This window comes from Oncorhynchus mykiss, chromosome 20 (assembly GCF_057628025.1).
Source record: "Oncorhynchus mykiss isolate SJ-2025 chromosome 20, ASM5762802v1, whole genome shotgun sequence".
Taxonomy (NCBI): domain Eukaryota; kingdom Metazoa; phylum Chordata; class Actinopteri; order Salmoniformes; family Salmonidae; genus Oncorhynchus; species Oncorhynchus mykiss.
Genome location: NC_143041.1, coordinates 40289239 through 40306490, shown reverse-complemented (window position 1 = coordinate 40306490; position 17252 = coordinate 40289239). Strand labels below are relative to the sequence as shown.

The following is a 17252-nucleotide window of genomic DNA, read 5'->3' as shown; positions in this document are numbered from 1 at the left end:
GTGAGACGCTACCTTTAACCCTCACTGTTTCTGGTAATCATAGCGAAACCATTTCTTTTTTAATTTTTCGTTCACCTTTTACACCTGTTGTTTTGGGCCATCCCTGGCTAGTTTGTCATAATCCTTCTATTAATTGGTCTAGTAATTCTATCCTCTCCTGGAACGTCTCTTGTCATGTGAAATGTTTAATGTCTGCTATCCCTCCTGTTTCCTCTATCTCTTCTTCACAGGAGGAGCCTGGTGATTTGACAGGGGTGCCGGAGGAATATCACGATCTGCGCACGGTGTTCAGTCGGTCCAGGGCACCTCTCTTCCTCCACACCGGTCGTATGATTGTAGTATTGATCTCCTTCCGGGAACCACTCCCCCCCGGGGTAGATTATACTCTCTGTCGGCTCCCGAACGTAAGGCTCTCGAAGATTATTTGTCTGTAGCTCTTGCCGCCGGTACCATAGTCCCCTCCTCCTCTCCCGCCGGAGCGGGGTTTTTTTTGTTAAGAAGAAGGACGGGTCCCTGCGCCCCTGCATAGATTATCGAGGGCTGAATGACATAACAGTGAAGAATCGTTATCCGCTTCCTCTTATGTCTTCAGCCTTCGAGATCCTGCAGGGAGCCAGGTTTTTCACTAAGTTGGACCTTCGTAACGCTTACCATCTCGTGCGCATCAGGGAGGGGGACGAGTGGAAGACGGCGTTTAACACTCCGTTAGGGCACTTTGAATACCGGGTTCTTCCTTTCGGTCTCGCTAACGCTCCAGCTGTCTTTCAGGCATTAGTCAATGATGTCCTGAGAGACATGCTGAACATCTTTGTTTTCGTTTACCTTGACGATATCCTGATTTTTTCACCGTCACTCCAGATTCATGTTCAGCACGTTCGACGTGTCCTCCAGCGCCTTTTAGAGAATTGTCTTTTTGTGAAGGCTGAGAAGTGCACTTTTCATGCCTCCTCCGTCACATTTCTCGGTTCTGTTATTTCCGCTGAAGGCATTAAGATGGATCCCGCTAAGGTCCAAGCTGTCATTGATTGGCCCGTCCCTAAGTCACGCGTCGAGCTGCAGCGCTTTCTCGGCTTCGCGAACTTCTATCGTCGTTTCATCCGTAATTTCGGTCAGGTGGCAGCTCCTCTCACAGCCCTTACTTCTGTCAAGACGTGCTTTAAGTGGTCCGTTTCCGCCCAGGGAGCTTTTGATCTCCTCAAGAATCGTTTTACATCCGCACCTATCCTTGTTACACCTGACGTCTCTAGACAGTTCGTTGTCGAGGTTGACGCGTCAGAGGTGGGCGTGGGAGCCATTCTTTCTCAGCGCTCCCTCTCTGACGACAAGGTCCACCCTTGCGCGTATTTTTCTCATCGCCTGTCGCCGTCGGAACGTAACTATGATGTGGGAAACCGCGAACTGCTCGCCATCCGCTTAGCCCTAGGTGAATGGCGACAGTGGTTGGAGGGGGCGACCGTTCCTTTTGTCGTTTGGACCGACCATAGGAACCTTGAGTACATCCGTTCTGCCAAACGACTTAATGTGCGTCAGGCGCGCTGGGCGCTGTTTTTCGCTCGTTTCGAGTTTGTGATTTCTTATCGTCCGGGCTCTAAGAACACCAAGCCTGATGCTTTATCTCGTCTCTTCAGTTCTTCAGTAGCCTCCACTGACCCCGAGGGGATTCTCCCTGAGGGGCGTGTTGTCGGGTTGACTGTCTGGGGAATTGAGAGGCAGGTAAAGCAAGCACTCACTCACACTCAGTCGCCGCGCGCTTGTCCTAGGAACCTTCTTTTCGTTCCCGTTCCTACTCGTCTGGCCGTTCTTCAGTGGGCTCACTCTGCCAAGTTAGCCGGCCACCCTGGCGTTCGGGGTACGCTTGCTTCCATTCGCCAGCGTTTTTGGTGGCCCACCCGGGAGCATGACACGCGTCGTTTCGTGGCTGCTTGTTCGGTCTGCGCGCAGACTAAGTCCGGTAACTCTCCTCCTGCCGGCCGTCTCAGGCCGCTTCCCATTCCCTCTCAACCGTGGTCTCACATCGCCTTAGATTTTGTCACCGGACTGCCTTCGTCAGCGGGGAAGACTGTTATTCTTACGGTTGTCGACAGGTTCTCTAAGGCGGCTCATTTTATTCCCCTTGCTAAGCTTCCTTCTGCTAAAGAGACGGCACAAATCATCATCGAGAATGTTTTCAGAATTCATGGCCTTCCGTCAGACGTCGTTTCGGACAGAGGTCCGCAATTCACGTCTCAATTTTGGAGGGAGTTTTGCCGTTTGATTGGGGCTTCCGTCAGTCTCTCTTCCGGCTTTCACCCCCAGTCTAACGGTCAAGCAGAACGGGCCAATCAGACTATTGGTCGCATCTTATGCAGTCTTTCTTTTCGCAACCCTGCGTCTTGGTCAGAACAGCTCCCCTGGGCAGAATACGCCCACAACTCGCTTCCTTCGTCTGCGACCGGGCTATCTCCTTTTCAGAGTAGCCTCGGGTACCAGCCTCCGCTGTTCTCATCTCAGTTCGCCGAGTCCAGCGTCCCCTCCGCTCAGGCTTTTGTCCAACGTTGCGAGCGCACCTGGAAGAGGGTCAGGTCTGCACTTTGCCGTTATAGGGCGCAGACTGTGAGGGCTGCTAATAAGCGTAGAACTAAGAGTCCTAGATATTGTCGCGGTCAGAGAGTTTGGCTCTCCACTCAGAACCTTCCCCTTAAGACCGCTTCTCGCAAGTTGACCCCGCGGTTCATTGGTCCGTTCCGTATTTCTCAGATCATTAATCCTGTCGCAGTTCGACTTCTTCTTCCGCGATATCTTCGTCGCGTCCACCCGGTCTTCCATGTCTCCTGTGTCAAGCCCGTTCTTCGCGCCCCCGCTCGTCTCCCCCCCCCCCCCCCCCCCCATCCTTGTCGAGGGCGCACCCATCTACAGGGTCCGTAGGATTTTGGACATGCGTCCTCGGGGCCGTGGTCATCAGTACCTAGTAGATTGGGAGGGGTACGGTCCTGAGGAGAGGAGTTGGGTTCCCTCTCGGGACGTGCTGGACCGTGCGCTGATCGATGATTTCCTCCGTTGCCGCCAGGTTTCCTCCTCGAGTGCGCCAGGAGGCGCTCGGTGAGTGGGGGGGTACTGTCATGTATTGTCATGTTGTGTTTTGTTTCTGTCCTTTCCCTTCACCCTGTCTCCCTCTGCTGGTCGTTATTAGGTTACCTTTTCTCCCCCTCTTTCCCCCAGCTGTTCCTTGTCTCCTCCTAACTACCTCGTCACCCCTTTTCCCACCTGTTCCCTTTTTCCCTCTGATTAGTCCTCTATATCTCTCTCTGTTTTTGTTTCTGTCTTTGTCGGATTCTTGTTTGTGTTATTCATGCCTGAACCAGACTATCGTCATGTTTGCTGCAACCTTGTCCTGTCCTGTCGGAATCTGACGGTCCATCTGAGCCTACGTTTGTTTTGTTATTAAAGAAGCTCTGTTTACGTTAATTCGCTTTTGGGTCCTCATTCACGCACCTAACATCTTGTCTCTAGCCTAAATGGTTCAATGTGACCCATATTACCAGAGGTCTTGTCTCTAGCCTAAACGGTTCAATGTGATCCATATTACCAGAGGTCTTGTCTCTAGCCTAAATGGTTCAATGTGACCCATATTACCAGAGGTCTTGTCTCTAGCCTAAACGGTTCAATGTGACCCATATTACCAGAGGTCTTGTCTCTAGCCTAAACGGTTCAATGTGACCCATATTACCAGAGGTCTTGTCTCTAGCCTAAACGGTTCAATGTGACCCATATTACCAGAGGTCTTGTTTCTAGCCTAAACGGTTCAATGTGACCCATATTACCAGAGGTCTTGTCTCTAGCCTAAATGGTTCAATGTGACCCATATTACCAGAGGTCTTGTCTCTAGCCTAAACGGTTCAATGTGACCCATATTACCAGAGGTCTTGTCTCTAGCCTAAACGGTTCAATGTGACCCATATTACCAGAGGTCTTGTCTCTAGCCTAAACGGTTCAATGTGACCCATATTACCAGAGGTCTTGTCTCTAGCCTAAACGGTTCAATTTGACCCATATTACCAGAGGTCTTGTCTCTAGCCTAAACGGTTCAATGTGACCCATATTACCAGAGGTCTTGTCTCTAGCCTAAACGGTTCAATGTGACCCATATTACCAGAGGTCTTGTCTCTAGCCTAAACGGTTCAATGTGACCCATATTACCAGAGGTCTTGTTTCTTGCCTAAACGGTTCAATGTGACCCATATTACCAGAGGTCTTGTCTCTAGCCTAAACGGTTCAATGTGACCCATATTACCAGAGGTCTTGTCTCTAGCCTAAATGGTTCAATGTGACCCATATTACCAGAGGTCTTGTCTCTAGCCTAAACGGTTCAATGTGACCCATATTACCAGAGGTCTTGTCTCTAGCCTAAATGGTTCAATGTGACCCATATTACCAGAGGTCTTATCTCTAGCCTAAACGGTTCAATGTGACCCATATTACCAGAGGTCTTGTCTCTAGCCTAAACGGTTCAATGTGACCCATATTACCAGAGGTCTTGTCTCTAGCCTAAACGGTTCAATGTGACCCATATTACCAGAGGTCTTGTCTCTAGCCTAAATGGTTCAATGTGACCCATATTACCAGAGGTCTTGTCTCTAGCCTAAACGGTTCAATGTGACCCATATTACCAGATATGCCTTTTTTTTCTATCGGGATTTGTACGCATTTTATATCAGTTCACAAACCATGTCGCGGGGCGTTTTAAACTAATCCTGGGTCGCTAATTATTGGTTTGATAACAAACAACGTTGTTCAGTCATGTTAGCTAGCTAGCTAACAACCTTGTAACTTGACAGTAGGTTTAGGTAAATTTGATGGGCACAGGAAGAAAGGAAAAGGGTCTGCTACTCATGAGATGTGCTTCAAAAGGTATGATTCATATAGGCCTAATGGAAGCCTAAACTATATCAAAAATCTATTTCTTTCTGGTGCACCTTAAATTCTGTTTGGTGCCTAACATATTAAAAGTTGGGAGCAGTGTGTGTGTGTGTGTGTGTGTTTTTACGAGAGTGAGGGAGACAGAGACAGTGTGTGTGTCTGTGTTAACTGAAGAGTAAACAAGGTTTCATGCAGTGTTCTCCCCTTACTGACACAATGACATGCAGATCATTATGCATATATCTCACAGGAGGTTGGTGGCAGACACACACAAACACACATACACAGACCTTAATTGGGGAGGACGGGCTCGTGGTAATGTCTGAAGCAGAATCAGTGGAATGGTATCAAACACGGTTTCTAGGTGTTTGATGCCATTCCATTTGTGCCGTTCCAGCCATTATTATGAGCCGTCCTCCCTTCAGCAGCCTCCACTGATGTACTGTTTATTCCTTCCTCCCATTCCTCCAGCCAAATCACAGCTAGGCCTTTGCAAATATGAGCAATCAGCCATTCTATGCAGTATTCTATTATACGCTGATCAGTGTGACGTTAAATTCAATGTGTTGTATTGAGTCGAAGTGTACATTTCAGTGAGAAGTTTTTGGAGAGCGTTTATAAAACGTGAACAAGTGTTGGGGGAAGGGGCGAACAGGATGCTAGGCCACGGATTTTTTTCCACCGTGGTATCGTGATACTACTTGGTATCGTGATACTTGGCCTGCTATCATATCATTTGTAAAATGTTGATATCGTGACAAGCCTATTTTTGAGTCTGTCTGGTTGTTGTGTAATGTTGTGTGCCACGCTGGTTGCAGGTCTTTTCTCCTGTGTGATGAGAGATTTGGCCCTCATCAGCCATGACGGGCCCAAGTGGATCGTACTGGACGGAGACATCGACCCTATGTGGATCGAATCCCTCAATACTGTCATGGACGACAACAAGGTCTGTGTGTGTTTGTGTGTGTGTACCTTGACCTCAGGGTGATCTGGAACACCTCCAGGTTGGGGATTTTGGCAGCGAGGTGAGACGGAGACTGCTTGTGTGTGTATGTTTGTATGGTCCTAACCCCGTGTGTGTCTGTGTAGGTGTTGACTCTGGCCAGTAACGAACGCATCCCTCTTAACTCCACCATGCGTCTGGTGTTTGAGATTAAGGACCTGCGGACGGCCACTCCAGCCACCGTGTCCCGGGCTGGAATCCTCTTCATCAACTCTGCTGACCTGGGATGGAGCCCGTCAGTACCTCCCTACACATACACTATATATACAAAAGTATGTGTACACCCTTTCAAATTAGTGGATTTGGCTATTTCAGCCATACCTGTTGCTGACAGGTGTATAAAATCGAGCACACAGTCAATTCATCCCCATAGACAAACTTCATCCCCATAGACAAACATTGGCAGTGAAATTGCTCGTACTGACGAGCTCAGTGACTTTCAACGTGGCACCGTCATAGGATGCCACCTTTCCAACAAGTCAGTTCATCAAATTTCTGCCCTTCTAGAGCTGCCCCGGTCAACTGTAAGTGCTGTTATTGTGAAGTGGAAACGTCTAGGAGCAACAGTGGCTCAGCTGTGAAGTGGTAGGCCACACAAGCTCACAGAACGGGACCGCGGAATGCTGAAGTGCGTAGCACGTTAAAATCGTCTGTCCTTGGTTGCAACACTCATTACCGAGTTCCAAACTGACTCTGGAAGCAACGTCAGCACGAACTGTTTGTCGGGGCCTTCATGAAATGGGTTTTCATGGCTGAGCAGCCGCACACATGCCTAAGATGCGCAATGCCAAGTGTCGGCGGGAGTGGTGTAAAGCTCACCGTCATTAGATTCAGGTGCAGTGGAAACGCGTTCTCTGGAGTGATGAATCATGCTTCACCATCTGGTAGTCCGACGGATACATTTCGGTTTGGCAGATGCCAGGAGAACACTACCTACCCGAATGCATAGTGCCCACTGTAAAGTTTGGTGGAGGAGGAATAATGATCTGGGGCTGATTTTCATGGTTTGGGCTTGGCCCCTTAGTTCCAGTAAAGGGGAATCGTAATGATACAGCATACAATGACATTCTAGACAATTCTGTGCTTCCAACCTTGGCTACAGTTTGAGGAAGGTCCTTTCCTGTTTCAGCATGACAATACTCCCCTGCACAAAGACAGGTCCATAAAGAAATGGTTTATCAAGATTGGTGTGGTAGAACTTGACTCGTCTGTACAGAGCCCTGACCTCAAACCCATTGACCACCTTTGAGATGAATTGGAACGCCGACTGCGAGCCAGGCATAATCGCTCAACATCAGTACCTGACCTCACTGATGCTCTTGTGGCTGAATGGAAGTCTCTGCTGCAATGTTCCAACATCTAGTGGAAAGCCTTCCCAGAAGAGTGGAGGCTGTTATAGCAGCAAAGGGAGGACCAACTCCATATTAATGCCCGTGATTTTGGAATGAGATGTTCGACGAACAGGTGTCCACATACTTTTGGTCATATAGTGTACATTAAATCGAACACCTCGGTGGTGTCCCATATGACACCCTATTCCCTATATAGTGCACTACTTTTGAACAGGGACAATTGGACACTTTAGGGTTGGTGTCAATTACAATTTCATTTGAAATTCCAATAAAATTATTGAATTCACTCATGAAGTGGAGAATTTATGTTGAATTCAATTAGAATTTCAACAATCTTCAAGTTATAGAATTGGAATTCAAGTTTGAATTGGAATTGTAAAAATAATAATATTTGGAATTGATTTGAATTGGAATTCAATATTTGTACATTTTCCAGTTGATGGAATTAATGCATTTATTATAAGAAATGGACTGCAATTTGTATTTCTATAGTTCCAGTATAGCTATGCTGACTGAACAGTGACATGATCAGCCTAAAATGTAATTATTGGATTTTACCTAACATTGGAATTCAGAGGAATTTAATTATCTCTGAATTCAATGTCTGACCTGGAATTTGAGTTGATTTCTATGGAATTTACAGGGAAAGAAAATTGAATTAGAATCCATTAATTTGTGGAATTAACCCCTAACCTGCAACACATATTTATTGACCTGAGTGACCATGTGTCCTGTCTGTTATTGTGTTCCTTCAGGGTGGTGACCAGCTGGATCGAGAAGCGAGAGGTCCAGTCGGAGAAAGCCAACCTGTTCATCCTGTTTGACAAGTACCTGCCTACCTGTCTGGAGAAGCTCAAGTTCGGCTTCAAGAAAATCACTCCTATCCCAGAGGTCACACTGGTCCAAACCCTGCTCCACTTCATGGAGTTTCTACTGGTGCCTGAGAACACCCCGCCCGACTCCAACAAAGAACTCTACGAGCTCTACTTTGTGTTCGCCTGCATCTGGGCCTTCGGAGGGGCCATGTTCCAGGACCAGGTAGCTACCCCCTCAGGACTACGTTCATCCTCAAGGGGTGCAGGGTTCTCCCCAAATACTGTAAGAGGGGTGCTGTGCCACCTTGTGGACTATGTAAAATAAAAATAAAGTAAAAAGATTGCAGATAGTGGCAGTTACAGGTGTTTAAAAACGCTAAAATCTCTTGAGTCCAAAGGGGGTCACTGCATCCCTCTAGGGCCCTGGTCAAAAGTAGTGCACTATATAGGGAATAACATGCCATTTCAGAGGCAGCCAGGGTAATATTTTCACTGTGTGAAATGCAGACTTTCCATGAAGTGAAGGAAAGTGACAGTCAGATTCTGCTAAGTTCAGACTAACTTAACTTCTCTCTCTCTGTCTGTGTGTGTGTGTGTGTGTTTGGTCGGTAGCTGACAGACTACCGTGTGGAGTTCAGTAAGTGGTGGGTGAATGAGTTCAAGACCATCAAGTTCCCATCTGCAGGGACTGTGTTTGACTACTACATCGACAGAGACTCCAAGAAGTTCCAGCCCTGGACGGAGTTAGTCCCCAAGTTCCAGCTGGATCCAGACCTCCCACTGCAGGTCAGAGTCCTGTCTGTCTGCCTAGCAACTCACCCAATTAATGAATGACACAGTGGACTAACTCTTAGCTTCCAAGACTCTTAGGACATTGTAGTTTGTCTTTGTTAGGAGGTGCTCTGCAACAGTGTTGTAGTAAGACGTTTCTCTCAAATAAATTGGGATTTTGGAGAGTTAATTGAGCTGACAGCCATTTTGCGTTGTTTCGCTTTGGCTTCAGTCATCAATCTAGCAAGAGGGCAATATTTTATTGATGTAGTAGTGTGTCCCCCCCACCCCTAGAAAGCTATGACCTTTGGCTTTCACCTGGAATAGTTTATTTATGTCTGACAAAAAAAAAAAAACTTTTCAACCCATATGATCTAATACACAATAAAAGTACAATTAAACATATACAAATGTGATGATATGTGACCCGTTTCAGGAAACTAGGCGTATGTCGCAAGTCACGACTTCACAGGAGAGGGGTTATAATAAATAAAAAAATGTGAATGAAAAGGCCTTTTCATACTTTCGTCAAAATGTGTTACATTTGTGAACGTCTAACATTTGGGCCATTTATACAGCATGTGTACCGCCTACAGACAAGGGGAGAAGGGATATGTAAAGGGCTTGATTCTGTTGTTCTGAGCAAATGCAATGTGTCTGCCTCCGATGAAAAACAAATGTTTGACTTCCACACACAATTACTTCTTTACTTATTTTAGGTTTAAGAAAGTGTGTAGATCGCATTCTTTATCATAATGCTATGAAAGTTATGTATTTAGATCCGCCTGCCTGAGACAAATTCAACGATTGCTTTGCCATGTCTGTGGCATGAAGCAGCCGAGCTGGATAAATGTTTTTCTAAGGGCTGCCCTTTTGATGTAATGTTGCAGTGAAGTGGAATAAATCGATGTAATGATGCAGTCAAACACCAGAGGGAGGCAAATACAAGTTTATTTGACAGAGGACATTTACATGCTCCTAGGAAAGTCTAGATTGCTGTCTTCTGACTTATAAAACAGTGAGAAATCGATCAAATAAGTCATGTAAACATCTACATGTTTTTTAAAGGAATTCTAGTGCCCGATTTCAGTGACAGTCAGCTTAAGAGGATTGTTAAGCACCAGATTCTGGAGAGTTACTCTCTGTCTCCTGTTCCTCTCAGGCGTCTCTGGTTCACACGGCTGAGACCATCCGTATCCGCTACTTCATGGACAAACTGATGGAGAGGAAGTGTCCTGTGATGTTGGTGGGCAACGCGGGCAGTGGCAAGTCAGTCCTGATGGGAGACAAGCTCCGCAGCCTCAGCACTGATTACTATGTGGTCCAGTCTGTCCCCTTCAACTTCTACACAACCTCGGCCATGCTGCAGGCCATACTGGAGAAACCCCTGGAGAAGAAGGCAGGCCGGAACTACGGCCCCCCCGGCAGCAAGAGTCTCATCTACTTCATAGACGACATGAACATGCCTGAGGTCGACAAGTACTTCACTGTGGCTCCGCACACACTCATCCGCCAGCACATGGACCACGGACACTGGTACGATCACAGCCATTGACTAGTCAACCACTACACAACCACAACATAACTACAATCACTGTTTTGATCCCTCTATCTCTCTCTCCCTTTCATCCCCCTCTCCCTGCCTCCCGTCCCAGGTATGACAGAGCCAAGCTGACTCTGAAGGACATCCATAACTGCCAGTACGTGGCCTGTATGAACCCTACAGCTGGCAGCTTCACCATCGACCCCCGACTGCAGGTACTCACCAGACTAACGCTACACACAAGGCTGGAGAATAAGCATAGTAGAAGAAACCTCTCTAGTCGTTCTGTTTTAGACTGCTCTTGACCCTCTGCATCCCATAGTTGCCTTATGTATGGTAATATACTGTAAACCTGCTCTCTCTCTCTCTCTCTCTCTCTCTCTCTCAGAGGCACTTCTGTGTCTTTGCGGTGAGTTTCCCAGGCCAGGACGCACTCCAAAGCATCTACAACTCCATCTTCTCCCAACATCTGGACATGAATGGCTTTCTCCCCGCCGTCAAGAAGTTCTGCTCTACGCTGGTCACCTCCGCAATCAGTAAGAACACTACCTAGAAACACTGAGATAATCATCATGTCAAACTGAAAATGTAATGACTTAATTCAACATCTCATCCATCTAATTTGATGACATTGAACTAGAGTCAGAGATGGGGGAAACCAATGCATTATATAGGCCTACAGTATTTTCCCTGTTTCCATGTTCTTACCTGTCTGTGTGTATATTTTCTTCTCCAGTGTTCCACCAAAGGATCTCCACCTCCTTCCTTCCCACGGCAGTCAAGTTCCACTACGTCTTTAACCTCAGAGACCTCTCCAACATCTTCCAGGTAAACCCTTCTCCCTTACATCTATCTATATGATGGGCATCTTGATCATACATCATAAAGTTGGTTTGAGACACTTTGTTATGGATTACTGAGGAGAGGAAGTAGATATCTTGCTGTCTGTGTGTGTAAATGTGGTGAGAGTTCACCATCATGTTAGTGCCTGTGTGTGAGATGTTCAATTCGTCCCTCTGTGTCTCTCCTGTCTGCTGCCAGGGTCTTCTGTTCTCCATGCCAGAGTGTGTGAGGGCTCCTGCTGAGCTGGTGAGACTGTGGCTTCATGAGTGTGACCGTGTGTACGGAGACAAGCTGGTGGAGGAGAAGGACATGGTGCTGTTTGCCAAGATTGAGGGAGAGATCTGCAAGAAGTGCTTTGAAGTAAGACTTAACACACACACACACACACACATATTGTCTGATATTGAGAAAAAATCTAAACCAATGTTGAATAAAGTTATTAACAGTAGATTTCTCATTGTCCATATTGGTGTGTATTTTCCTCTGTCTGCAGGAAATGGATGCAGGTTTCCTCTTTGAGAAGCCCAACATCTTTTGCCACTTTGCCCAAGGCATCGGCGAGCCCAAATACTTCCCTATTCCAGACTGGGTGGTTCTGAACAAGCTGCTACTGGAGGGCCTGGACAGCTACAACGAAATCAACGCTGTCATGAACCTGGTGAGTCCACTATGACACACTACAAAAGCAAATACCTTGTGTTGGCATTGCGTCATCACTGGATAGTACCCAGAGTAGTTAAAAACCTGATTGAGATGAAGAGAGAGTCTAGTCCTAGACCTTCCTGTTGTGACCCTGTTTGTTTGTGTGTGTGCGTGCATATGTGTTTGTTCTTCAGGTGCTGTTTGAGGATGCAATGTCCCATATCTGCCGTATCAACCGTATCCTGGAGTCTCCTCGCGGTAACGCCCTGCTGGTCGGGGTGGGCGGCAGCGGCAAGCAGTCTCTGTCTCGCCTCGCTGCCAGCATCGCCAACCTGGAGGTGTTCCAGATCACCCTGAGGAAAGGCTATGGCATCCCCGACCTCAAGGTGTGATGCTATGCTCTGGACACCTGTTAACCTCTGTTAAGATGCTAACACACATCTCCCTTGCCCTCCTCTCTCCTCCTCCTCTCCCCACCCTTCTCCCTCTGTCTCCTGGTAGTTGGACGTGGCTGCCCAGTACATGAAGGCTGGGGTGAAGAACATAGGGACGGTGTTCCTGATGACCGACAGCCAGGTGGCCGAGGAGGAGTTCCTGGTGCTGATCAATGATCTGCTGGCGTCGGGGGAGATCCCTGGTCTGTTCCAAGACGATGAGGTGGAGAACATCATTGTTGCCATGAGGAACGAGGTCAAGGCTGTGGGCCTGCCAGACTCACGCGAAAACTGCTGGAAGTTCTTCATCGACAGAGTCCGCAAACAGCTCAAGGTGATACTCAGTGTGGCCAGTCTGGCTTGTCATTGGGGGCTGTTGAGGGTTTTGGTCTGTTTTTTCAGCAGCATTACAGAGGGGTCACCCAGCTAGCACATAACATTCTGAGAACCATATGTTTCTTAGAGCTTGGTTAAAGCGTGGTTGTCAATCAATGAAATGTATTTATAAAGCCATTTTTACATCAGCAGTGTGTTTATACAGAAACCCAGCCTCAAACCCCAAAGAGAAGGAATGTAGATGTAGAAGCACAGTGGCTAGGAAAAACTCCTTAGAAAGGCAGGAATCTAGGAAGAAGTCTAGAGAAGAACCAGGCCCTGAGGGGTAGCCAGTCCTCTTCTGGCTGTGCCCGGTGGAGATTATAAGAGTACATGGCCATTAAGGCCAGATCATTCTTTAAGATGTTCAAACGTTCATAGATGACCAGCAGTGTCAAATAATAATCACAGTGGTTATAGAGGGTGCAACAGGTCAGCACCTCAGAAGTAAATGTCAGTTGGCTTTTCAATGCCATGCATTCAGAGTAGTAGTGTGTACCGGTAGTGTGTTCGGTGAACAGGTCAGGATTCCATAGCCGCAGGCCGAACAGCTGAAACTGGAGCAGCAGCACAATATACTGGGTACGGGGACAGCCAGGAGTCATCAGGCCAGGTAGTCCTGAGGCATAGTCCTAGGGCTCAGGTCCTCTGGGAGGGGAGAGTTAGAGGCAGCATACTTAAGATCACACAGGACACCAGATAAGACAGGAGAATTACACCAGATAGGACAGACTGACCCTAGCCCCCCGGCACATAGACTATTGCAGCATAAATAGTGGCGACTTACTATCCTGAGACAAGACGGAGTATAGCCCACGAAGATCTCCCCCGCCACACGAGCCCGGGGGGGTGCAAAACCAGACTGGAAGATCAGTGACTCAACAAGAAAAAAAAGGCTTGCATGATGTGATGCACCCCTCCTAGGGACGGAATAGGAGAGCACCAGCAAGCCAGTGACTCAGCTCCTGTAATAGGGTCAGGGGCAGAGAATCCCAGTGGAGAGAGGGGAGCCGGCCAGGGAGAGACAGCAAGGGTGGTTTGTCACTCCAGTGCCTTGTCATTCACCTTCGCACCCCTGGGCCAGACTACACGCAATCACAGGACCTACTGAGGAAATTAGTCTTCAGTAAAGACTTGCAAACGTAATAAGACGGTGGTCCGATGGTCCAGGATAATGAGGACTTTTTTAAAGATCCACAATATCGGTTCCACGGGACAAAACTAGATCCAGGCTATGATTGTGGCAATGCGTAGGTCTGGAGACATGTTGGACAAAACCCACTGAGTCGATGATGGTTCCGATAGCCTTTTGGAATGGGTCTGTGGACTTCTCCATGTGAATATTGAAGTCACCAAACTTTTTTATATTACATGCCATGACTACAAGGTGCGATAGGAATTCAGGGAACTCGGCGGGGAACACTGTATACGGTCCAGGAGGCCTTTAAACAGTAGAGTCGGCTGCATAGATTTCATGACTAGAAGCTCAAAATTCGAAAACAATCTTTTTTTTTTCTTGTAAATTGAAATTTGCTGTCATAAATGTTAGCATCACCTCCACCTTTGCGGGATGAGAGAGGGATGTGGTCATTAGTGTAACCAGCAGGAGAGGCCTCATTAAACGCAGTAAATTCATCATGCTTGAGCCATGTTTCAGTCAGGCCAATCACATCAGGTTTATGATCAGTGAAGGATCTAACATGAAGTATTATCACAATCTCTTTCAGTAATGGCTAACAGCCTGCTGCCTGCACCCTATCTCATTGTGGAGCTAGATGAGTTAGAGCCTTGTCTATGTTGATAAGATCAGAGCACCCCTCCAGCTAGGATGGATTCTGTCACTCTTTAGCAGGTCCTGTTTTTTGGTGAGTCTCAGAATGTGTTCCAGTTATCCACAAATTCGAAAAACTGTTTTCAACCAGCGATTTGTGTGAGTCGGGCTGTAAAACTCGTCACTCCCCCTAACTGGGAGGGGGCCAGAGACAATTACTAGATATCAACACATCTTTCTAGCTAAGTTACACGCTCAAGTTATGTTGCACGTGGTGACCTATGAATGTTACCTATGAATGCTGCTGACGTGGATAACAATATCCCTATAACATTTACACCAGTGTTCCCCAACTGGCGACCTGCGGGCCAAATTTGTTATCTGAGCTAAAACCCAAACTTTTTTTTGTGTGTGGAATTGTCATTGTTGGACATAAATGACTGTAAAAAAAAAACACCAGGAAATCAGCTCCAATTGATTTTAATTTAAGAAATCGGTTTCCAAGTATCAATAATCAATATCAATGTAATACTATAAAAAAAATGTAAAAAACATGAGAAATAAGAAATACACTATATATACAAAAGTATGTGGACAACCCTTCAAATTAGTGGATCTGGCTATTTTAACCACCCCCGTTGCTGACAGGTGTATACATTCGAGGACACAGCCATGTAATCTCCATAGACAAACTTTGGCTGTATAGCCGATAGCCACGCTAGTGGCTCGTTTCTTAAAAGTTCAAACATGGTTACATTTAATTACATTTTTGGTAATATTCTAGGAGCGTTCTCCAAATGGTATGGCTTTGGGAATGTTCTCAAATAGTTCAGAGAACGTTAAGAAACAACGTGCTTCTGTGGGATTTTCTGTACTCTAGCAGAACTTTTCCTAGAGATTTCCTCATGGTTCTATTTAAAGTCATGTTCTCAAATTGTTCAGAGAACACTGGCGGTCACTGGTAGTTACAAGTCATGAAGGCAGTCAAATTCCACGTGACCTTTTAGTCATGGTAATTAGGCTTCTCAAAGCTCTGATGCTGCTGCAGTATAGTATTTAGTATTTGTAAATACAAGATTAAATCAAGATGGGTGACAATATTAGCCTATCACTTGTGAATTATATATTATCACCTGTGAATGATGCCCAGCATAAGAAACAATGCCTTTTTTTGCGACTTTTTCAAATCATAGTCGGACACCTCATGTAGCCTAGCCCATAGGCGAATATGTTTTAATAAGGTTTGTATCATAACTAAAGTGGCCAAATAAGTTTTGCTTTACAAGGGGTGTAGAGCCTAACTGACATACATAAGCAGCACTTAAGTTTGGGGAAGATAACTTCCTCCATAAAAATGCACCTTTATAACAAAAGCATTGCATGCATAATTGCATTTGCGGCCACTTTTGATAATGTTGTTTTCCACTAATGGAACATTTGCGCTTATAACCTACTGCCGTGTGCGCATTTCTACGCTTATAATGTGAAGAAATAGCTTAATAGTTTATCAACATTTTAAGCTAAAAGTTCTGATCTGTTGTGTTAGCCCCATTGCGTAATTATTTTTTTGTTGATGCTAGTGGTTGTATTAATTTGGGATCTATCGCATCCCACAACTGTCCCAGACTATTTCTGGAATAATTATTTCTCGCAATTGCAATTGGATAAGAACGCGTGCAATTGCATCCCCGATGTGTCTGTCTTCACTTGTAGCCTGTGAGAAATACCCGATCACGTGATGGAGCATGCAGCACTCAGGGAGAAGGGCAAAACGGCTACTGGCTGCAAAAGGCATGGATCTTTTACGGTGCATTACGGCCACACAAAGGAGATACCGCCGTGAAATTCTAGGTGTTATTAAGTGATCAAATTGTGAATGAATGACTAATGTAGTGTGTACAGCCTGTGCAAAACACAAAGCAGAGGTCATGCCTTTCAAGCGACTTTAAAAAAATCATCATTAGAGTTGCATCATGCAGCCTTACAATGTATTAAACATAAAAAAATATAGCCCAATGTTTGTAGAACAACTAAAGTTACATTAATAACTAAATTAAGCATATAGGAATACCTATTTATTTGTTAACCGCTCAAATCGTTTGGAGAAAATATTATTTCTATTTTATTTAGCTTTGTTCAATTGTATTCTTAACTATAAAATAATAATGAAATTCTAAGCAAATCTTGTTGTCACGTTCTGACCTTAGTTCTTTTGTTATGTCTTTGTTTTAGTATGGTCAGGGCGTGAGTTGGGTGGGTAGTCTATGTTCTTTTTTCTATGTTGTGGTTTTGTGTTTGGCCTGGTATGGTTCTCAATCAGAGGCAGGTGTCGTTCGTTGTCTCTGATTGAGAATCATACTTAGGTAGCCTTTTCCCACCTGTGTGGTGTGGGTGATTATTTTCTGTTTAGTGTGTTTTGCACCTGACGGAGCTGTTTCGGTTGTGCTTCTTTGTTTGATAGTGTTCAGTTTAAATAGATAACATGAACAAGTACCACGCTGCGCTTTGGTCCTCACCTACTTCCACTGACGACTGTTACACTTGTCTGCTAAATGAACTAGTGTAGCCCACAGCCATTTGGCATAGCCAGATGAGGACCTCACATAAGGACAACTCAGAGTATGCTATTCTGTTCTTCTGAAATAGACTACATCTTCTTGATTTCATGCTTCTTTAGACCTGTTGTAACGGCTTTCTTCCTGGGAAGGAGAGGCGGACCAAAACGCAGCATTGTTAGAGTTCATGTTATTTTAATAAGGTAACTCAACATGAACAGAATACAAAACAATAAACGTGAAAACCGAAAC

The 17252-nt window shown here is 45.9% G+C and overlaps 1 protein-coding gene across 1 annotated transcript in view; it reads left to right on the top strand.

The window, feature by feature from the left end:
- Nucleotides 1-17252, top strand: part of LOC110499416 (dynein axonemal heavy chain 17) — an 85829-nt gene that overhangs the window by 28378 nt on the left and 40199 nt on the right. Inside the window, exons 41-52 of the mRNA XM_021576549.3 lie at nucleotides 5715-5842; nucleotides 5986-6134; nucleotides 8007-8289; nucleotides 8679-8852; nucleotides 10000-10373; nucleotides 10493-10595; nucleotides 10769-10916; nucleotides 11117-11208; nucleotides 11422-11583; nucleotides 11717-11881; nucleotides 12060-12251; nucleotides 12367-12633. Of these exons, the coding sequence (XP_021432224.1) occupies nucleotides 5715-5842; nucleotides 5986-6134; nucleotides 8007-8289; nucleotides 8679-8852; nucleotides 10000-10373; nucleotides 10493-10595; nucleotides 10769-10916; nucleotides 11117-11208; nucleotides 11422-11583; nucleotides 11717-11881; nucleotides 12060-12251; nucleotides 12367-12633 (2237 nt within the window). The remainder of the gene's footprint in view (nucleotides 1-5714; nucleotides 5843-5985; nucleotides 6135-8006; nucleotides 8290-8678; nucleotides 8853-9999; nucleotides 10374-10492; nucleotides 10596-10768; nucleotides 10917-11116; nucleotides 11209-11421; nucleotides 11584-11716; nucleotides 11882-12059; nucleotides 12252-12366; nucleotides 12634-17252) is intronic.